At 31.0% G+C, this 22,490-nt stretch overlaps 1 protein-coding gene across 1 annotated transcript in view; it reads right to left on the reverse strand.

The window, feature by feature from the left end:
• SI (sucrase-isomaltase) overlaps window positions 1-22,490 on the reverse strand; it is a 101,743-nt gene that overhangs the window by 66,496 nt on the left and 12,757 nt on the right. The window contains exons 7-16 of the mRNA XM_015131688.3: window positions 21,810-21,981; window positions 20,003-20,102; window positions 18,936-19,048; window positions 16,263-16,388; window positions 15,526-15,657; window positions 15,316-15,435; window positions 10,302-10,415; window positions 4,899-4,983; window positions 4,246-4,363; window positions 1,958-2,129 (exon numbers count right to left, since the gene is read on the reverse strand). Coding sequence (XP_014987174.3) covers window positions 1,958-2,129; window positions 4,246-4,363; window positions 4,899-4,983; window positions 10,302-10,415; window positions 15,316-15,435; window positions 15,526-15,657; window positions 16,263-16,388; window positions 18,936-19,048; window positions 20,003-20,102; window positions 21,810-21,981 — 1,252 coding nt within the window. The remainder of the gene's footprint in view (window positions 1-1,957; window positions 2,130-4,245; window positions 4,364-4,898; window positions 4,984-10,301; window positions 10,416-15,315; window positions 15,436-15,525; window positions 15,658-16,262; window positions 16,389-18,935; window positions 19,049-20,002; window positions 20,103-21,809; window positions 21,982-22,490) is intronic.

Raw genomic sequence — 22,490 nt, forward strand, 5'->3', positions numbered from 1 at the left:
TTTTTCATGTGTCTGTTGGCTGTATGAATGTCTTCTTTTGAAAAGACCAAATCTACGTCTGATTGGGGTGTATATTGTTTCTTAAATACTGAGTCAATAGTCCATGTAAATAGTTGATATTTTCCTTCAGTGCTGTCATTTAACAAATTATATATGCATGGGCCTGTGTCTTATATTGCCGTGTTAATCTATTTGCATATTCACAGTCCGGTATCTTTGTGTTAATAATTGTAGCTTTATCTGGTTAGAACTAATCCTCATTCTTTTTCTCTACTTCTTTAAAATGTATTGTTTTCCATATGAAGTTTAGAGTCACCTTTTATGTTTCCCAAAATCCCTTTTATTGTTTAAATTGGAATTCCACAAAACTTTGATAACATTTTGTAGAGAATGCCTATTCCTAATATATTGAGTCTTCTTATTATTGAACAGGGTATATATTTAATTTACTTAGCTATCACTTACATTTTCTCAAAAAGTCCTACATTTAGTTTTAATATTGACTGTTGGTTATGGTTTATTAATTGGTTGTTATAATAAATGACACCTTATACTAAAATACATTTGAATATTGCCTGTTTTTCCTTCCTTTTTAACAAATATGCTATAAATTAGTCTATTTTATTAAAAGTTTTGAAGAACTGCCTTTGTATTTTAAAATTTTTCCTCTAGAGATTTTGCTTACATTGCATTAATTTTTTCTCTCAGCTTAATTACTTATATCTTTCTTTAGGTTTATTGTTTTTCTTTTTCCACTTTTTAAATTCATGCACTTCACTAATTGTTAAGCGTGTCTTTCTTTTTAAGTATTTAAATCAGTAGGTTTTTCTTTAAATACTAGCAGCTGAAATTTCCCAAGATTTAATAAGTAAAATTGTTAAAAGTTAATTTTCTAAGGTTTTTTTGTTTGTTTGTTTAATTCTATTCAGTTTATCTTTGACTCATGAATGAATTTGATAATACGTTTTTCAATTATTTTTTCAGACAGGGTCTCAAAAATGTGAGTCCCAATCTTGGCTCTGTGCAACCTCCACCTCCCAGGTTCAAACGGTTCTCCTGCCTCAGTTTCCTCAGTAGCTAGGACTACAGGTGCCTGCCATCATGCCCAGCTTTTTGTATTTTGGGTAGAGACAGGGTTTCACCATGTTTGCCAGGCTGGTCTCAAACTCCTGACCTCAAGTAATCCACCTACCTCGACTTCCCAAAGTGCTGGATTATAGAAGTGAGCCACCTTGTCCAGCCTATTTTTCAATTTTCAAACACAAGATTGTGTGTGTGGGGGGTGTTACTTTTATTGATTGGGTTTTTGGTGTTTGTTTTATTTGTGCATGTGAACAAAAACAAATCACTACAGTTTTATAATACTTTCTACCTTATTTTTGTTATGTAGTGTCTCTCTTTAGTCTTGAATATCAACATTGGATACTACTTTTTTTTTGTTTGATAGAGTTTAACTTCTCAGATATTTTATGTTCGCAATTCCTAGTACACATTTTCTCCACTTTTGAAATTTTAAACATTTTTTTCTGTTCTTATGTTTTATATTCTAAACAAAAGATTATCTTTTAAAATCTAAACTGGTAATCTAGTATTTTAAATACACTTAGACTTCTGACATTTATTTTTATAACCAATATATTTGAACTTTTCTTCACCACCTTATTTTTTTCTTTATATCTTTTATATAAGCTTTTCTATGCTGCGTTTATATTTATATTTGTTTTCCTCAATTATCCTGATTTCACTGAATTTTATTAGTACTACATTCTCACTTTAATGGTATGAAAATTATAGATGCCATCTGTATTCTTATTTTCTTCATAAACTCAATAAAAATAAAAAGCTGAATTATTTCTGTAACATACCTTTTGATCATTTTACTAAAATTCATTAAGATTACATTAAAAATTAACATAATTGTTGCTTTTATGAGGAATACTGTATGCAACTGTCTTACCAAAGGCATTCCAAACAAACTGAACTCCAGCATTCCAGTTATAGACCATTCCATTTGTTCCCATGAAGCAGTATTGTCTCCTAACCAATGTGCAGCATGTCTTCCAGATCCAGCAAATGTTGAGCGGGTAAGAATGAAGCCTCTCTTATTAGGGAAAACTTTTTGTACAGCTCTAAAAATAAAACCAAATTAATTAATAAAAATTATTTTTAAAAATAAAGTTGGCATTTAGATTATAAAATTTCATAATTCCAAGCCATGTGATATAGTTTGGCTGTGTCCCCACCCAAATCTCATCTTGAATTGTAACTTCCACAATTCCCACATGTTGTGGGAGAAACCTGATGGGAGGTGATTGCATTATGGGGGCAGGTCTTTCCTGCACTGTTCTTGTGATAGTTAATGAGTCCCATGAGATCTGATGGTTTTAAAGAAATGGGAACTTCCCTGCACAAACTCTCTCTTTGCCTGCTGCCATCCACATAAGATGTTACTTGATCCTCCTTGTCTTCCGCCATGATTGTGAGGCCCCCCAACCATGTGGAACTGTAAGTCCAGTAAATCTTTTGTAAATTGCCCAGTCTCAGGTATGCCTTATCAGTGGCATGAAAATGGACTAATGCATTATGTCATAATATTTATAATAATTATGTCAAAATTACATATCAATTTTGTATGTCACTACTAATATTTACTTATTTAAATATATTCTGGTAAAATATAGTGAAAGGGAACTTTTAGAAATCACTAAATTTTGAATGACTCCAATCATCCTTTACCAAATTAATTAAATAAACATGTGCATTTGGTATCCACTCAGCATTTGTTTTTGAAATATATGATTTAAACTAATTGAATTCCCTTATAAATAGAAAATATTATACCTGAACTTGAACCCAATACACTTTTTGTAGTGTGGTGACTCCAATTATATATTCATTTCTACATCTTCAAATATTAGCAGACAAGGTAGGGATAAAAAGTATTTAAGAGGGTTTTGTTTGTTTGTTTGTTTCTAGAAGTTAACCACTGTCCACAACTACAAGCATCACTCATGTTACACAACTATTATTTATAATGTTTTCATAATTGGAAGCAATTAGGAAATGGGTAACTATATTCTCAAGTGCTTTTCCATGTTATAATCTTTATTATATTGAAACATAGCCTATTTTTTCTTTCCTAGGATATATTAAGTTAAACACCGCTACATGTAATACTCTATTGAGTTTACAAAGTAAATTAACACCATGAAGACAGTGTTCAAGAGTTTGAGTATCAGTATGACTTAGGACCAGAAAAATATAAATTTGAATAAACACTCAATCATAACTGTTTAATTATGAGAAAATCGTTTAAGTATATTGAAAACAGTATTGGGTTTATTGACTATAATATCACAGGACCATAAATGATGCTTGAAAATTAGCAGATAATGAACATATTATTGTTTTCTTCTTTTGTTTAATATCATATTTTATAAAAAATGTACTAGAATATTACTTAGAAGGATATTAATTAGAAAACTATGTTTTAATTAAAATCATTCTTTTTGAAAAATAGTTAAAGACCTGTTCCTGGGGCAATATTTTCCCAGGTCAGTTGTGAGATTCAAGCTTAAAACACAGTTATATTCAGAAACGGTAAAATTTTGAAGGATAAAAGGATAATTTAAATCTAGGAGTTAAAATAAAGGGTCTCAGTTAAAAAAAAAAAAATATATATATATATATATAAAAAATACATATAAATAGTCAATTTTTTTTTTTTTTTTTTTTTTTTTTTTTTTTTTTTTTTTTTTTGAGACTGAGTGTAGCTCTGTCGCCCAGGCTGCAGTGTAGTGGCACGATTTCGGCTCGCTGCAACCTCCGCCTCCCAGGTTCAAACTATTCTTCTGCCTCAGTCTCCCAAGTAACTGGGATTACAGGAGCCCGCCACCTCTCCCAGGTAGATTTGTATTTTTAATAGAGATGGGGTTTCACCATGTTGGCCAGACTGTTCTAAAACTTCTGACTTCAGGTGCTCTGCCTGCCTCGGCCTCCCAATGTGCTGGGGTTACAGGCGTGAGCCCCCGCACCCAGCCGACCACGTCATTCTTAATAAATGAGTCCCAAATTCACGAATATTAGTAAAAGAACTGATATTATGAATGCCGTAACTTTTCAGCAGGCATAAAATATTATCTTTCTTTTTCTTAACTTTACTATTTCCTATTAATACATTGATAAATTATCAAAAACTTTAAAAAAATAAATATGAAAGAATTATTTGAATGCAATTTCACTTACTGCTCTGTAGCTATAGCCATGCTGTATCCATAGAGGCTATGAACATCATACTGTTTCCCCCAGTTCTGCACAGCATCCATGCAAATTGTTTTGGAATACATGAGTTTGTCAAGAATATCTTTGAGAAAATACATAAGAAACATTTCTTATATTTTTCCATTATAAACATTATAATATATATTTTCCATCATAAATGTTATATCCCATTTCATTTGTGCTATGAAATTCCATATTTGGTCGAAAATGATGAAAAAGGACAATTCAGTTAAACCTAAACTACGTTCCAATTAGGTCCTCATCTTTCACTCTTGCTAAACTTGGATTAACTATTAGATTTATATTTACATTGGTAAATACTCTGTTTTCTAACTTCAATAACAAAATAGCCTTTAACAATATAGAAATATACCTACACCCAACTATATTGTACATCATATATTTATGGACCCATTTTAAAGCCTTATAATAGATTAGTCTATTTTAATGCAATCTTAGGCAGAGAATATTTGGCTGAAGAAAAAATAAACAAGTTGATTTTATGGTTTTAAAACTATACCAAAAATTGTAATTTAGAAATATATGCTAGAAATTACCAGCAAAACAGAAAATTATTCTAAATTAAAACAGTAATTAGATAACCAAATAAATTTTACCAGGAGTAAAAGGTGGATAATTCAATTTATTGGCATTGCATCCTTTTGCTGAACCTTGAATAAAGCTGGAAACTTCATTCATGTCCTGAATGGATACAAAATGAAGAACCACAGATTTTACATAATTATAAATCCTATTAGCAGAAACTCTCTAGTTCTTTGAAAATGTTTTATATAAGATAACCATAATGCTCATTAATTCCTAGAAGATAAATATAAGCTAACAACCTAAAAATAAACAGAATGCCTGTATCAGATAAGTATCTTAGATGGGATAGAGAGATTTTAAACAATCAAAATGTAGTTCATGTATCTAGTTTTGATTTTATATATATATATATATGATATTACTTATAAGTATTAAGTCATTTCCAAATAGCTGTTAGTCTTCTCATTATGAGTCCATTATTATACACATTCTTTGCATATCCATTGATTCAATGTATTTTGTTTCATTTAACCTTTATCTAGTTTCTATGATGTGCTAAGCACATTGCTAGAGGCAAAATTTGCCTACCAACAGCTCCTATACACTCATAAAAGAATGAAAGTTTTAAAAAGGCAAATAGACTTTAGTGTTTTAATTGAAATAGTTATGGCCTCACAGAATCTCTGAAACACTCAGGGAAACCTAGGTCAGCATGATCACACTCTGAGAACCAAGACCTAAACAGCTCTTGAAGAAATAGTGGTGGGATATTATGTTCATGGATTTTCTAGCCATTTTAACACAGGCCCCAATCTTGTCCCACTACCTACTAGCTGTGTGACCATAAACCAGTTAAGTCTTTGCACTAAAAAAAATAAATTTTATAAAATCATATATTACCAAACATATACTCAAGAAATACGTGTTTTGTCTTTCTTCTCTGCAAACTGTGTCGAGGACTTCTATAAGCCTTGTTTTTCACATCTCTATAGTAAATTGTCTCCTTTCATATAAAGGCATCACATTCAGTCACATCCTTGTCTCTCTGGTAATTTTACTTCACTCAGAAAAAGTAGATTTTGTTAATTACATTTCCTTTTCCCCATCTACATCATGCCCATATTTTAAGACTCACTGCTTTTCACCTTTTTGAATCCTTCCCCTCTTATTTCAGCTTTCAATCCTCCCTTTAACCTTAACACTCCTATATTAACTTTGCAATCGTTAAACCTATCTTTTATACTGCTTTCTGAGACTCCCCAAATAGATAATATTTATCAACAGATTAGAAAAGATCTGAGACTGATGGTGTCACTTAAAGACACTAATAAAATAATTTTTAAAATGTAATGGTGAATCATTTGTATTATAGTTAGACATTTCTTTCATAAAATTATAACTACAACTAGACTGATTTAGTTTGCAAAAGCTTCCCTAAATATCGAGTTATTCTGACCGAAGCCCACTCAATATGATTATTCAATTCTGTTATTCTCAAAATATTCTCATAAAAGTGTCTAGACTGTGGATATAAAAAGAAGCTAAGGAAATTTGATACATGGAATTGAAATGATAAATTAATAGTGCTCAAGGGAAAAAACAATAGATTTGTTATCATGACAGATTTAAATGGTATATATTTCCACTTCCCAAATGTTTTCAGAGTAAGCAGAAATGAGAGAAATTAATATAGTTATTCCGAAGTACAAAATACCTAAAGCTACATTTAGTTATTTTTTTGAAATTGTCTGGAATGTTATATTCAATTTTGTTTCCTATGTCCAGTAGAAATTAATAATGGTATATACAGCAAATAAATGTAGGTAAACTACATTTTTCTTCATGATTCCATCAATAAAATTCAAGTTTTAAAAAATTGCTGCTGAAATGTATAATTTGGGAATAGTGAGCTGCATTATTTTAAATTTTAAGAGTCTTTTTCTAAACAATTTTAACATCCGGGTATATAGTATAGTTGAGGAATTACAAGGGCAAAACACTCAACTATGATATTAATATCATTTCTATTTGAGCTACATATGTGTAAATTTGCCATAAATTTCACAAAATCTTTCATCACTGAAAGTAAACATTATTATGTAATTTAATGATGAACAAATTTTTTTAGAAAAAAAATTAATTGGTTTTACTGAAAATAATTGACAAAAATATTTAAAAGTTTTATTTTACGACCATTTTTACATGATTGAATCAGAATGTGATTATTTTGCCAACTCACAATAAAAGGGGAAATAGTTTTTTGAACCAATAATATATATTTTTAGCCTACTGAGTCAAAAAAAATAACATTTTTTCATAATTTTAACCATATTTTACATAAAACATGCCATTTAATATTTTAGTAACCTTCCTTAAATATGTCTAAAGTATGTCTATATAGCAAGACTGTATTAAATTAAACATACTACACATATTCAAAAGAATTTATCTATTGTAGTGTATTTTTAAGTGGCATTTTGAAAATTATAAAAGCACTTTAATTCTGTAACATATCCAAATGATTTAAGTGAAACTATAGTTATTTAGTATTAGATACCAGTGCATTAAATTAACATTTTTAATATTACAACAAGTAGATTTGGAACATTGTAGTCATGAGGCAAAAGCCTCAGTAGACTGATATTAATAAGCACATCTAAAGTTATGTAGGTGTCATTCAAATCATGTTAAGTCTATTAAAAACTTTTTTTTGAGGCTGAGGCGTTACCTACCAGCCTGGCCAACATGGTAAAACCTTGTCTCTACTAAAAATACAAAAATTAGCCGGGCGTGGTGAAGTGCACCTGTAATACCAGCTCCTCGGGAGGCTGAGGCAGGGAGAATCTTTTGAACCTAGGGGACGGACGTTGTAGTGAGCCAAGATAGTGCCACTGTACTACAGCCTGGGTGACAGAGCAAGACTGAGTCTCAAAAAAAAAAAAAAAAAATTGCCAACTTTGTTTCTGAGAATGTACCTCAAGCTTCTTTAAAATTGCTTGAAAATTGTGATAGTATTCTGATGGCATTTTATACTCACATTTAAACTAAATCTAGATAAATATAGCCCTGTTTTTTAAAAAAAAAATTGTAAAAGAATTTCATTTTTATAAGAATTACATGAAATGTAGAAAGAATATAACCAAATACGCTTCTAGCTATTTGGATATATAAAATTATTTGGACATATCTTCTTAATAAAATTTATGTTTCCAAATACTATGCATTAAATTATTCAGTTTTTTCATTGAATAATTTTTCTTATTAGATTTTTAAGAATAGAACCAAAATAACAACATGATATCAAAACATGTGTATGTATTCAAAAAATGGAAATGATATTTTAATTTTTAAAATATTGACTAACACTTTTGTTTTGAAATCATAGCTTTGGTCTTAAGTATACTAAGTACAGTAGGCTTTTGTTTCTCAACTATTAGGGAATTATCTCTCATAAAAAAGAGAATTCAAATTTATTATATTTTATACACAAAAACATATTTCAATGACAATTAAGCTCACATCGTTTCCCAAAGTGATTTTAATATTTAAACTTAAAATTCACAAATATTAGCATGGAACTAAACTACAAATCTAGTAAATTATAAAACTATTTTTATACTTGACATAAATTTAAAACTTTATCAGTTGAATAACAACTTGTTTTAGCTGGATCAGAAACAATAATCCAAAGAAAGTGAAATAATTAGATAAACTGCTTAGCAGTGTGATATGGCAAGTATTTAACTAATAGCTAGAAGTAAAATATCCACTGTTTATCCATGATATGTATTAGTTCACTGAAGTTCATTGATATTTGAAATTGCACTGCTTTTTATGTTGTGTTTTTTTGTTTGTGTGTTTAAGGCTTAGTTAAAATGCTTCTGTATCAGTGTTGGAAATACTCTGCCTTTCTCAGATAACCTTCTCTCCCACACTTTGGAGGTCAATCAGGAATTTCAGTTTTCAATGAATGCAAGAAATGCAATATTCTGTCTTTCTATAACACAATCAGGCTCTGTCTCACGATTCCTACAGTATTATTTATACTTGTAACTTTGCTGTAATCAAAGTGGCTCCTAACTAGGAAAAAAATAAAAGACTTAAGAAACTTTCAGTATCAGTTAAATAATACAAGAACTAGAACTTAAAATAAAGCTCAAGATAACAGTATTTTTTTTATTTCTACCAATTGCTGGTTATTAGTGGTGTGATATCAGTGATTTTATGTTAAATAACTGAAGCCTTTTCATCTTCTTTTTGTCACTGTCATCATAGGAGTTCTGAAAATTATGCTAACCCTTTACCCAAATCCATATTGTCAGCAGAAAACATAATTTTTCCATCTTTGTAGTCCCAACAACATGTCTGATAGACATATGGTGCAAAATAAATATTTGCTAACTAAATGATTGATTGATTTAATAAATAAGGGAATAATTAGAATAACGACTGAATCAATAATGAGCACCTAAGGAAAATAGAGATGGTGTGAACCTAAAACACCAAAGAAAATATAGCCATCACTAGTGTGTCCATTATGTATTTTTTCAAAATTATACTCAGTTGTAATTTAGTTTCCATGCCTAGCAGCAGGCCTTCAATAACTACAGATATACAGCTTCATTAAAGAAACTCTTAAACACTTGTATTTTTTTTTTCTTTTTTGAGACAGAGTTTCACTCTTGTTGCCCAGGGTGGAATGCAGTGGCACCATCTCGGATCACTGCAACCTCCAGCTCCCGAGTTCAAGCGATCCTTCTGCCTCAGTCTCCAGTGTAGCTGGGATTACAAGCATGTGCCCCCAAGCCCGGTTAATTTTTGTATTTTTAGTAAAGACGGGGTTTCAGCATGTTGGTCAGGTTGGTCTCGAACTCATGACCTCAAATGATCTGCTCATCTCAGCCTCCCAAAGTGCTGGGATTACATGCATGAGCCACCATGCATGACTGTATTTTTCTTTAATAAGTTTATGAGCAAACTAGGATTCTGTTTGTTGCTTTTTTTAAATACAGTAATACTTAACCTATTGCCAATTTTTATTTGTTCTGTTCCATAGCTTATTAAAGAGAAGTCTCTAAAGGACAGGGGCTTATTCAGCTCATATTGCTGCTGTTGCTTGACTGTTAAAAACTTTAATAAATGTTTTGCTAATTGATAAGCAATAGGTTTATCACCAAATTTTATTAACTAATTTTTGGGTAAATTATTACACATAAAGGAACAAAACCTTGGATACAGAAGTAAAATTTATTCTATAAAGTGTATTGCTAAAAAAGAAAAACCTTAATTGGCATTTTTTTCTTACTTATGCACATGATGGGTATACCTATATATTCTAGGAAAAAACATTATAGTAGCTTTAAATTTTATGTTGAATACATCAGAAAAAATATATTTTGCTGACTTAGTAATTTTTACAGATAAATAATTCTACAGTTATTGACCAAAATTGTTGGTTTAAAATAGCTACTTACAATCCAAAGTCCATCATATTGCACTTCTTGATGGAAAATACTGCATTCATTTGCCCACCAATCAATGCAGTTTGGATTAGTGAAATCAGGGTATACTGTTAATCCTGGCCATACCTAGAAGAATAGATCATTCACATATATACATAAAAAAAGAGAACAATAAATCAATGGAATTTCAAAGTAAAGAAGTTGAGAATAGTAAAAAATTAAAGTTATTCTACTTCTTTCGGTATATATGACTCATACATTATCTAAATTTACAAGAATATCATGACTATTTAAAACGCATTTAAAGAAGAGCAGTAAAAAGAAAGTGAAATATGAAGCATTTAGAAAGAAAAAATTATCAGAACATGACATAAGGCTGCTATTTTAACTGTAAATTTGTTTTTGAGCATCCTTGTAGGATAGCTTAATAAATACACAATAAATATTCTATATAATATATTTTATATCCCATAAAATAAAGCACATTAGCTTATTTCCAAAGGCATATGCCTCCAAGAAATTTTTTAAGCGTCTTTATGTTTATTTTTTATGAATAAACATGAATATGATACATACTGGGCACTATTTCAAGTACTCTCATAATTACTAACATATAATCTTCATTAGAATTTTTGAAAGCAGGTACTATTTTTATTACCACTTACAGATGAGGTAGGTACTATAATTAAAGTCATTTTGCAGATTACAGAAGTAATGCAGAGAAGTTAAGTAAGTTGTTCAAAGTCAAACCACTAATAACAGGTACAGCAGCAATTTAAGCCCAAACACTCTTACATCTGAGTCCATGCTGTTAAACACTGTGTGTATTATGCTGTCTTTTTCTGATTTATGCTTCTTGAAATTATTTTATATTATTTTACTTATTACTTACAATAATAACATTAGGTAAGCAGAATTTAATTTCAGATAAATTGAGCTAAATTATATTGTTTTGTATCCAAATATTTCAAATTGGCTGTCTGATCTGTCCATAAGGAACAAAGCTGGTATTAAGATGTATTCTGTGAAATATCAATTAAGGGTAAGAAACTGCGTGAGTTTTCTTTTTTTGCAGAAGGAGTTCATAATTACTTAAAAGACTTTCACCAGAAACTTTAAGTTGGATGAATGTGATAAGAATGAAGCTTACGGCAGAGAGACAGAACAAGATGGCTGAAAAGAAGCCTCCAATGACCGTTCCCCTGCAGAAGCACCAAATTGAACAACTACTCCCACACATGACAAAGCACCTTCTTAAGAACCAAATTCACATGAGTGATCACAGTACCTGATTTTAGCATCATATCAAGGGAAGACTCATTGAAGAGGGTAGGAAAGAGAGTCTTGGAATGCATGCGCCACCCCTCTCACATTCCCCAACAGTGTCCATGGTGCATGGAGGGAGAATCTGTGCACATTGGGAAGGGACAGCAAAGCGATTGTGGTCTTTTGCATTGGAACTCAGTGTTGGCCTGCCACAACGGAAAGTACGAAGGGGCAGAAATCAGCTGACACCCATAGATGGAGCATTTAGAACAGCCCTAGCCATAGACTATGAGTCTGCAAGAGTCATGGCATTATTGGGCTTTAGGTGCCTCCTAAAGCAGATACAGTTGCAGTTAACAAAGACTTAGATCACAAAACCCAAGTCCCTTAGAATACCTGGAAAGCCTATCAATAAGGATGGGCAAAAACAAGCCTACACTGTGAAGACTACAATAAATACCTATCTCTTCAATGCCCAGACAATAACAAACATCCACAAGCATAAAGACCATCCAGGAAAACATGAACTCACAAAATGAACTAAATAAGGTACCAGAGACCAATCCTGGAGAGACAGAGATATGTCAACTTTCAGACAGAAAATTTAAAATGCTGTTTTGGGGAAATTCAGTGAAATCCAGGATAACATGGAGGAGTTCAGGGTTCTATCAGATAAATTTAATGAAAGGATTAAAATAATTTAAAAGAATCAAGCAGAAACTCGAGCTGAAAATTGCAATGGACATACTGAAGAATGCATCAGTCTTTTAGTAGTAGAATTGATCAAGCAGAAGAAAGAATTAGTGAGCTCGAAGACAAGCTATTTGAAAATACACAGTCAGAGGAGACAAAAGAGCAAAAGAATAAAGAAAAATTAAACATGGCTACAAGATGTAGAAAATAGTCTCAAAAGTGCAAATCTGAGTTATTGGCCTTAAAGAGGAAGTAGAGAGAGAGAGGTAGAAAGTATATTAAAAGCGAAAATGATAGGAAAATCCCAAACTTAGAGAAAGATATCAATATTGAAGTACAAGAAAGATACAGAACACCAAGAAGATTTAACCCAAAAGAGACTACCTCGAGACATTTAATAATTAAATTCCCAAAGGTCAAGGATAAAGAAAGAATGCAAAAAGCAGCAGGATAAAGGAGACAAATAACCTACAAAGGAGCTCCAATATATTTGGCAGCAGACTTTTCGGTGTAACTTTACAGGCCAGGAGAGAGAGTTGCATGACATATTTAAAATGCTGTAGGAAAAAAATATATATATTTTTAGCAAAGTATATATATTTTTAAAATATCCAGTGAAAATATCCTTCAAACCTGGAAAAGAAATGTAGCCTTTCTCAAGCAAAAGCTGAGGGATTTCATCAACACAAGACAAATCCTATAAGATATGCTAAAGAGAATTATTTTAGTCTGAAAGAAAAGAATGTTAAGGCCGGGCATAGTGGCTCATGCCTGTAATCCCAGCATTTTGGGAGGCCAAGGCGGGCGGATCACGAGGTCAGGAGATCCAGACCATCCTGGCTAACACAGTGAAACCCCGTCTCTACTAAAAATCCAAAAAAAAAAAAAAAAAAATTAGCCGGGCGTCATGTCGGGCACCTGTAGTCGCAGCTACTCTGGAGGCTGAGCCAGGAGAATGGAAAAACAAACAAACAAACAAACAAACAAACAAAAACGGATGTTAAGGACTAAGAAATTATGATACAAAACTGACTGGGAATAGTAAGTACACAGAAAACACAGAATATTAAAACAATACATTTGTGGTATGTAAACTACTTGTATTTTGAATAAAAAGATTAAAAGTCATATTTATAAAAAATAACTACAACCTTTCAAGACAGACTGTATAATGAAATATAAATGGAAACTGAAAGTTTAAAAAGCAGGAGGATGAAGTTAAAGTGTAGAGATTTTATTAGTTTTCTCTCTGCTTGTAAGTTTGTTTATGCAATCAGTGTTAAGTTGTCATCAGCTTAAAATAGTGAGTTGTAAGATACTATTTGCAAGCATCCTGATAACTTCAAATCAAAATAACTACAACATATACACAGAAAATAGAAAGTAAGAAATTAAAACACACCACCTAATAAAATTGCCTTCACTAAAAGGAAGACAGAAGAAAGGAAAGAAGATAGAGACAACCATAAAACAACCAGAAAACATGTAAAAATAGCAGGAGTAAGCCTTTACTTATCAATGATAACGATGAATGTTAATGAACTAAATCTCCAATAAAAAGATATAGAACAGCTGAATGGATTAGAAAACAAGATCTAATGATCTATTGCTCACAATAAACACACTGCACCTATAAAGATGCACAGACTGAAAATAAAGTAATGAAAAGAGATATTCCATGCAAATGAAACCATAAAAGAGCATGAATAGCTATACTGATATCAGACAAAATAGATTTTCAGACAAAAAATATTAAGAGAAAAAGAGCATAATTATATAATAACAGGATCAATTCAGCAATGAATGTATATATATCACACATATAGCACACATATATATGTGCGTATATATATGCATCAAACACTGGAGCACCCAGATGTATAAAACAAATAACTAAATAGATAAATAGAACTCAATGTAATAGGGCTGGAGACTTTGACACCCCGTGTTCAACATTGTACAGATCATCCAGACAGACAGAAAACTAACAAAGAAACATTGTCTTTAATCTTTATTATAAATTAAATGGACCTGATAGATTTTTACAGAATATTGTATCCAATGGCTACAGACATTCTTCTCTTAAGCACAGGAATTATTCTCAAGGGTAGACCATATGTCAGGTCAAAAACAAGACTTAAAATATTTTAATTGAAATCATATCAAGTATTTTCTTCCACCACAATGGAATAAAATTAGAAATAAATAACAGGAATAACTTTGGAAGCTACATAAAAACATGAAAATTAAACAATATGCTCCTGAATAAACATTGGGTCAATGAATAAATTTAGGAAAAAATTTTACAAATGTCTTAAAACAGCTGATAATGGAAACACAACGTACTAAATATATGGGATAAAATGAAAGCAATGCTAAGGGGAAAAATTATAGCAGTAAGTACCTACATTAAAAAAGTTGAAAAACTTTAAATAAACAACCTAATCATGTGTCTTAAAGAACCAGAAAATCAAGAGCAAACCTAACCCAAAATTAGTAGAAGAAAAGAAAAAATAATGATCGGAGAAGAAATACATGAAATTGAAAAAAAAAAAGTATAAAAGAGGAACAAAATGAAAAGTTGTTTTTTTGAAAATATAAACAAAATCAAATAACCTTTAGCTAGACTAAGAAAAAAAGCAAGGCCCAAATAAATAAAATCAGTGATTGAAAAGGACACATTACAACAGATAACACAGAAATGCAAGTAATTTTTAGAGGCTACTATGAGAAGCTATATGCCAATAAATTGGAAAACCTAGAAGAAATGCATAAATTCCTAAACACATACAATCTACTAAGATCAAGCCATGGAGAAATTTATCTGGTATATCTTTACATTTTACATGACTTCTTATAAGAACTGTTTTATAAATTCTTTGATTATCTTCTTCGTCTAATGTTTTCCTCCACAATTAAAATACAAAATTCAGACTTGAAAGCAGATATACACACACACGTGCGCGCGCGCGCACACACACACACACACACACATGCACGTCCACAGAAACTTCATTGTTTCAGAGAAGAAAATTTGAGTGACACAATTTTAATAAATATATTTTACTTCTCCAATAAGTGGTGTACTTCCATCTGACTCATTTATCCACACATGTTGTGCGTTTCCCCTCTCATAGGATGCATATGTTGCTCCATTGGCACGTCGACTAATGGAAATTGCAGGATCCTAATAACAGAAAGAAGAAACTATGCAAAAATCTATTAACTTACACATGTGTAGACACTAAAAATGTATTAATGTATAATTGATTATTACCAAGATGATGACATATTTCTGCCCATAGTTATGCAAATCTTGCACAAATTGAGGGAGTCCGTTAAATGCAACTTGATCATAAGTAAAGTCTTTCTTGTCTTCCATGTAGTCAATATCAGTGACCTGTGTATCCTGAAAGTTAGATGATTGTATTTCAATACATAGTACTGAAAGAGCTCTCAGTCAGGTCAATCTTTAACTCCAATGAATGTGTATCATAAACATAATCTTTAAAAAATAAATGAACATCCATCGTTTTCATTTCACTTAAGAAGTAATTGTATTGTTTGTAAAACTGGTTTTTCTAATTATTAAGTACAAAAGCATTAAGTGATTATTCATATTTTTCAGTGATAATGACTAGATATGCATTGTTTTTATATACGTAGATTTCAATGCACAAAAATCAAAAACTTACACATTTCAGCATTTTTTGAAAATATATAGATTCTAAAATTAAGTTTTATTTTTAAAACTAAAAATGGTTTTGTTTACAGTGGAATATGTATTCTGTTCTAGTATAACTAACAATCGGTTCTTCAAAAGCATATATTTGTACTTTCAGGAGGCAAGGGCATTACATATGAGATAAAATATACTTTACAGTTAAAAGGTAGCCTTGTAATTATATTATATAATGTATATAGTAGATATTCGTGACAATTTCCTATAGGTATTATTATGTGACAATATTTAACTTAAGTTATATATTCCCACGAACCCGTCATTCTACTTACAAATGGTATGCCAGCTTCTCGGTTTCTCCTTACCACTTCTTTCACTACATCTAGTGATTTATAATTCCAGCGACTTAGTTGGAATCCAAGACTCCAATATGCTGGCATTGCTGGTAGTCCAACAAGCTTAAAGTAAATGAGAATATAATTAGTTTGAGTAGAAAAAATATAGTTAGCATTAATAACCAAGGTTAATGTGCCTTTTATTTTCTTATATCTCTAATATTCATTTGTTTATATAATTTAAACAAACAATTAGTGTTACCTGGATTCTAAACAATTTCCTATTCTATTTGAATGTGTTATGAAATTTTTAACAAGTTTAAGTCTTATACTTCATGTTTTAGTTTGTGCTTAAAAATTAGAAAGTGCAGCATACCAAAAAGGAGCATTTGCCGAGATATGTTTCAAGTATTGCAGAAAGTTAAATAAGAGAATACAATAAAAACAACAAATAAATGATGATAAAAGGGAAAATTTTCCACCACCATCCTATTTTCTATTACAAGTCACCATATAAGAAAAACAGAAAAAATGTTTGAAAGTACAGAATTTCTGTTTCCCTACATTTTGGCACTTATCTATCTCCTGGTTTGCAAAAATGTTAATAAAATATATGTTCTGCAGTCCTCCCACCCAGTTATTGCATAGACTCTTTCTTATTCACATGCAGTGCCTCAGCTTCATTTCTTCCTCCTGGGGGCAAATGGATTGCCATATCTTCCTATTTCTGTAGTGGCCCAAGCAAGTTCAGTGCAAGAGAATATCAGTGTCACACTACAACGAATGATATAATTTTGCACATGGAAATTTGGATGTAACTGGTGTTATTTTTTTCCACTAAAAACTGAGTATTAGGTTATATGTGATGCATAATCATACTTGACATAAAATTTTTTCTTTGGTTTAGGCATATATATATATATACGTATAGGATCCATGATTTCTAGGTAACAATCAAGGAATTGCTCCTGTTGGGTTATTGTTTTCTATTCAAATGAAATACTAAACCTATTTCAAACTTGGTATCAGATAAACCTTATATCAAATAAAGCTTTCAAGAATTAGTATTTTTTATACCATACTCCTAAACACCATATGTCCCATAAAATTAAGGATTTAGACATGTGATTGAAATTTCTTCTTATATATGTGTGAAGAATCAACATATATGCTGACATAAATTTCTTCTCATATATATGTGAAGAATCAGCATATATGTAACAATACTTTTTTTGAAATAGTTTGACATTCTGCCGACTTTACTCAACATGTGGGAGATAGCTATGCCAACTGATGTTTGACAGTTGAAATGTCAAAGAGTAGTGTTTCTCCCTCTTGTTCATGTGATAACCACACACAAAGTCTATATGTAGACCAGCCTAGAACTGTAATTATGATTTTATATTAGAGAGACTGTAAATGTTGTGTGTTTCTTTTCTAAATTTTACATTTATAAACATAAATTTGGGTATGATTATACCTTGTAAATGATTAAACAGCAAAAAACCCTAGCTACTCTCATTTCAGATTTTTGGATCCTAATTTTAAAAGTTTTTTATAGTAATCATCCTTTGAGATCATTTTTGCAAATGGGAATTTTATGTCAAAAGGTATATCAAGAAAATAAGATTTTTAAAATAGGCATAATCTTTAAATCTTATACCAATGAAAATAATTTTCTTTTCCATTATAACACCAGGAATCATATATATCAACAGTTAGAAGAGAGAAATTACGTGCAAGTTTTAGAATCATCTTCAGTGTAGGTCCTGGATTCCCCAGCTCTCTAAAGCCCATATTGAGCTCCAGTATACAAGATGTTACTTAATATATAAATAAGAGTTGCTTAGATAGTAACTTGAGATGTACAGTTTCAGACTAGGTTTTAAACTCAACCCTCTGAAGGCCCCAGGATAGGAGTCAATTTTCCTGGAGTTTACCTACTATGAATTTATTATTATTTCATTTGAATAGAAAACAATAACCCAACATGAGTAATTTCTTGATTGTTACCTAGAAATCATGGATCCTATACATATATATATGTATATATATGCCTAAACCAAAGAAAAATTTTTATGTCAAGTATGATTATGCATCACATATAACCTAATATTCAGTTTTTAGTGGAAAAAAATAACACCAGTTACATCCAAATTTCCATGTGCAAAATTATACCATCCGTTGTAATGTGACACTGATACTCTCTTGCACTGAACTTGCTTGGTCCACTACAGAAATAGGAATTTCTAAATTCATCGGTTTTCCCACAACTCAGTTACCTCTAGGATTTTGACCAAAAGGATATATGACCTCTACATTTATTGCCTATTCTGTGTTAAATAAGATCGTTCCTTTTGCTTTACTCCATCATATAAAGTCATGAATAAGTAAATATTTAATATTCAAAATCTCAATGAAATCCAATTATCGAACTCAGCTGCCTAGAAGCAAGAAATTTTGAATTCAGAAACATAGAAACTTGAGTACATATAGAGTTCATTGGGAAAAGTAAAAACCACCCAGCTGCATCTTAAATATGTTAAGATTTTCAAAAACATTTAGCTAAGAGGCCCCTAATATGTAAAATAAAGTCATCTAAATATGTGGTCATATTAGATGAAATAAAAGTATGCAGAAAAAATTTTATAAAATAGACCTGAAACACACCTGTTGATACTGTTGAACTACTTGTTCCGGTGTATCTCCTAGAAAGATGTAAAAATCCAGAATGCCACCAGTAACTCTATATGTTACTATTGGAGTAGGCTGGATAAAAATCTCTACAAAATAAAATTGGGAAACTTATATGTAAATCGTGAAAGGGCTTGTAGTAATGAATTGCAAATTCCATTTAAATTAATTTGTATTAACGACATTATTTTACAATATTTTGAAATAAGAAATAATGAAATATTGAATGCAGAAATAACATAGGGAAAAAGTAAAACGCCAACATGTCTGAGGCTTATAATAAAATGTCCCAGCTATTTTCTTTCACAGATGGTGGCAAAAGCTCCCCCTGGATATTGCGTTGCAAAGGGTTAGTTGCAAAGGATTAATTCTCTGACACCAAAAGATGTTTCTCTAAAACTGCGTTTTTAATTAGTCATTTAAACTGAAGATTCTCTGAAAGGTCATATTATCACATATTAACTTCTAAAGGACAAAGTGTCAAAAGTTTTAATTTAACTTTTCTAAATACAAGACACAGTAACTGACTGGATAACCATGTAATAAACTGATCTTGCTGAAATGTGATTAATTTCTTCAATTTTTTGTTATCATCAATTCACCTATTAAAGAGATATTATACTCATAATATTAAAAACTAAAATACTACATTATATGAATTATGATGAACTAAAAAATTTTCTCTTCTATTTCCATGGACATCTTTTTTATTTTCATTTGTAGTGGTATGTTTACTTATCTAGACAAATGAGATTGAGGGAATGAAAATACCCATTGGCATGGATGTGTTTTGGTACTCCTCTGAAAGGAAAATAAAGTGCCTGAATGCCACAACATAGCATACTCTCCCCATAATAGATGCACTGGCATGCAAAAATTGATTTTCTCTTTAATTTCAAAATCTACTTATAACAATTTCATACGTTAATATTAACTATAATAGAGTTTGCTCTGACATACAATATGCATGATTGAAATAAAGAGAGCATTTAAAACATTTCAAGTGAAATCTATAAATATATTATCAAATAAATTATTCTTACCCATTGCATTGCTATTCATTAAGAAAACGCCAAATGACTTTCCAGATGTATCTTCAATACACATAAAGAATGTTTGATGGCCATATAAATTATTATTGTTCTATAAGGCAAGAATGTGAAAATAAAATTTTCAAATATATTTAAAACAAAAAGATTATATATTTTATATGCTCTTCATGAATTAATTTGTTACTATAATTTGTTTCCCATGTTTCTATACTAATTGTCTTCACTATACATACCAATGAAACATTATAGGTAAAACAAAACTTCAAACTTTTTAACATTATTAATATAGTAATGTATAAAATATATAACATATACTATTAATATATTACTTAACTGTCCTGTTTTATTATAATTACATTAGTTTTAATAGCGTATGCCCAGGTGGGAGGATCACGAGGTCAGGAGATGAAGACCATCCCGGCTAACTGGCGAAATGTTGCCTCTACTAAAAATACGAAAAATTAGCTGGGCGCGGTGACATGCACCTGTAATCCCAGCTACTTGGGAGGCTCAGGCGGAAGAATCGCTTGAACCCAAGAGGCAGAGGTTGCAGTGAGTCCAGATCATGCCACTGCGTTCCAGCCTAGGTGACAGAGCTAGACTCCATCTCAAAAATAAATAAATAAAATACAAAATTAAAATAATAACTTAGTCATGATAAGGTAATGGCATGTTTATCAATTAGGCCTCATGTACACCCAAGGTACTGCAGGAGCTTCCAAAATGATATGTACCCTCATAAAAATTTAGTAGTCTGTTTCTTGAGAGCTGATGAGGAGCTTACATGATAGAGACAAACTGGAAATACAGTGATATGGTGAAAGGAAAAAGACTTCCTGACTAAGTGCATATGGATTTTTAAAGGAAAGAATGTATGTAAATTAGCTCTGACATTCTCTCTCTGGTGTTAATTAATTAATCTCACTCTGCTGTAAACAGAAATTAGTAAAATTCATTAGAAATTCTGTACCAAATGAAACTCTTTAAAACAACTACTCACTGGTTTATTTTTGATATAGAAACAACATTGCCAATTAAAAAGAAATAACTGACAAACATTTGATCAAAGTCAATCATGAATCAAAAATATTTTTTAAAGGTATGATGTTTGCTCTCAAAAATCTCACATTTTTGAGCAAAAAACATAGAAACAAACATATACAGGAGTAACACACTAATATGATTATTATACTAAGTCAAGTATAAAGATAAAGACTAAGTCCTTATTGGAGAGTTTGGGAGAAGTTCTTACAAGATCAAATTTCGGTTGAGAGCTGAATGATATAATATGAGTGATGAAGAACATCAGGTTTCTGTACTTATCAGAAAAAAAAACAAACTGTGCAAAGATTTGAAGTTATGGAAAATGATCATATATTATAGAACAATAAGAAGGACAGAGATGCACGAGATAGTATCTGGTAGCTAGGCAGACATTATATTGTATGAAGATATGTAAAACAGAATTATTCTAGTGCAATGGCTAGCCATTGATGGATGTACAAGGGTGATTTGAAAAGGAATAATAAAATATGATCATGAAAGTCAAAATAAACCATTTATAAACTGGAAATCCCATGAAAAACTTCACAAAATCTGTTAGTCACTGAGTCCATTTAAAACCTATCAATTGTCACTCTCAAGCTAAACAATACAGCAACAAGCTTTTGTATTGGTATCAGTGACATTCAAATAGTTTAGTTGATCAGTTAAAATAAACGATGTTTTCAAATATGCTAAGATTATCATCTGCTGCACTATAATGATTATGTTTATAACAAGAAAAATAGTTTCTTACATCACCGGGAAGTTGATCTCGAGTAAAAATTGGCCATGTTTTCCAGGATAAATCATGACGAAATCTCTTATGAACCTGTTCCCCAATACCATAAATGTAATCACTTGGAAGACGGGTTGAGATCTGTAAGTACTGGTCAGAGTACACTAAGGGACCAATGCTGGTGTCAAACCTGTACCGTAAAAGAAATAAAGAAATAATCATATAAAAGAAATAAAGAAATGATCACCATAAAAGAAATAAAGAAATAATCATATATTAATCATATATATAAAGAAATAAAGAAATAAATATATATATGTAGTTCTACCAGATACAGGTTTATGTTAACGTTATCCAGAATATTTCATTTTAAACACACCTGTGGTTAGCTTTGGTCACTTCTTAGAAACACACACATTACCCCATAAAAAAAATTGGTTCACTGCATCGACACAATTTTTGCCAATATCTTTCACATCCATTTCTTCCTTTACTTTTCATCACAAGTTTAAAGCATAACTACCATTATCAATCACATTTCACAGATGACACAAACTGGGATAATTAGTTGATGTTTTTAGGGACCACAAACTGGTTGGCAGGAGAGCCAAGTTTCAAACCCAGTTCTGCTTGCTCTGGGTACTAGATTTTAAAATACAGTATTTTACTGGCTTCCACCCTTAAAAATTAAGTTTGAAA

This window comes from Macaca mulatta, chromosome 2 (assembly GCF_049350105.2).
Source record: "Macaca mulatta isolate MMU2019108-1 chromosome 2, T2T-MMU8v2.0, whole genome shotgun sequence".
Lineage (NCBI taxonomy): Eukaryota > Metazoa > Chordata > Mammalia > Primates > Cercopithecidae > Macaca > Macaca mulatta.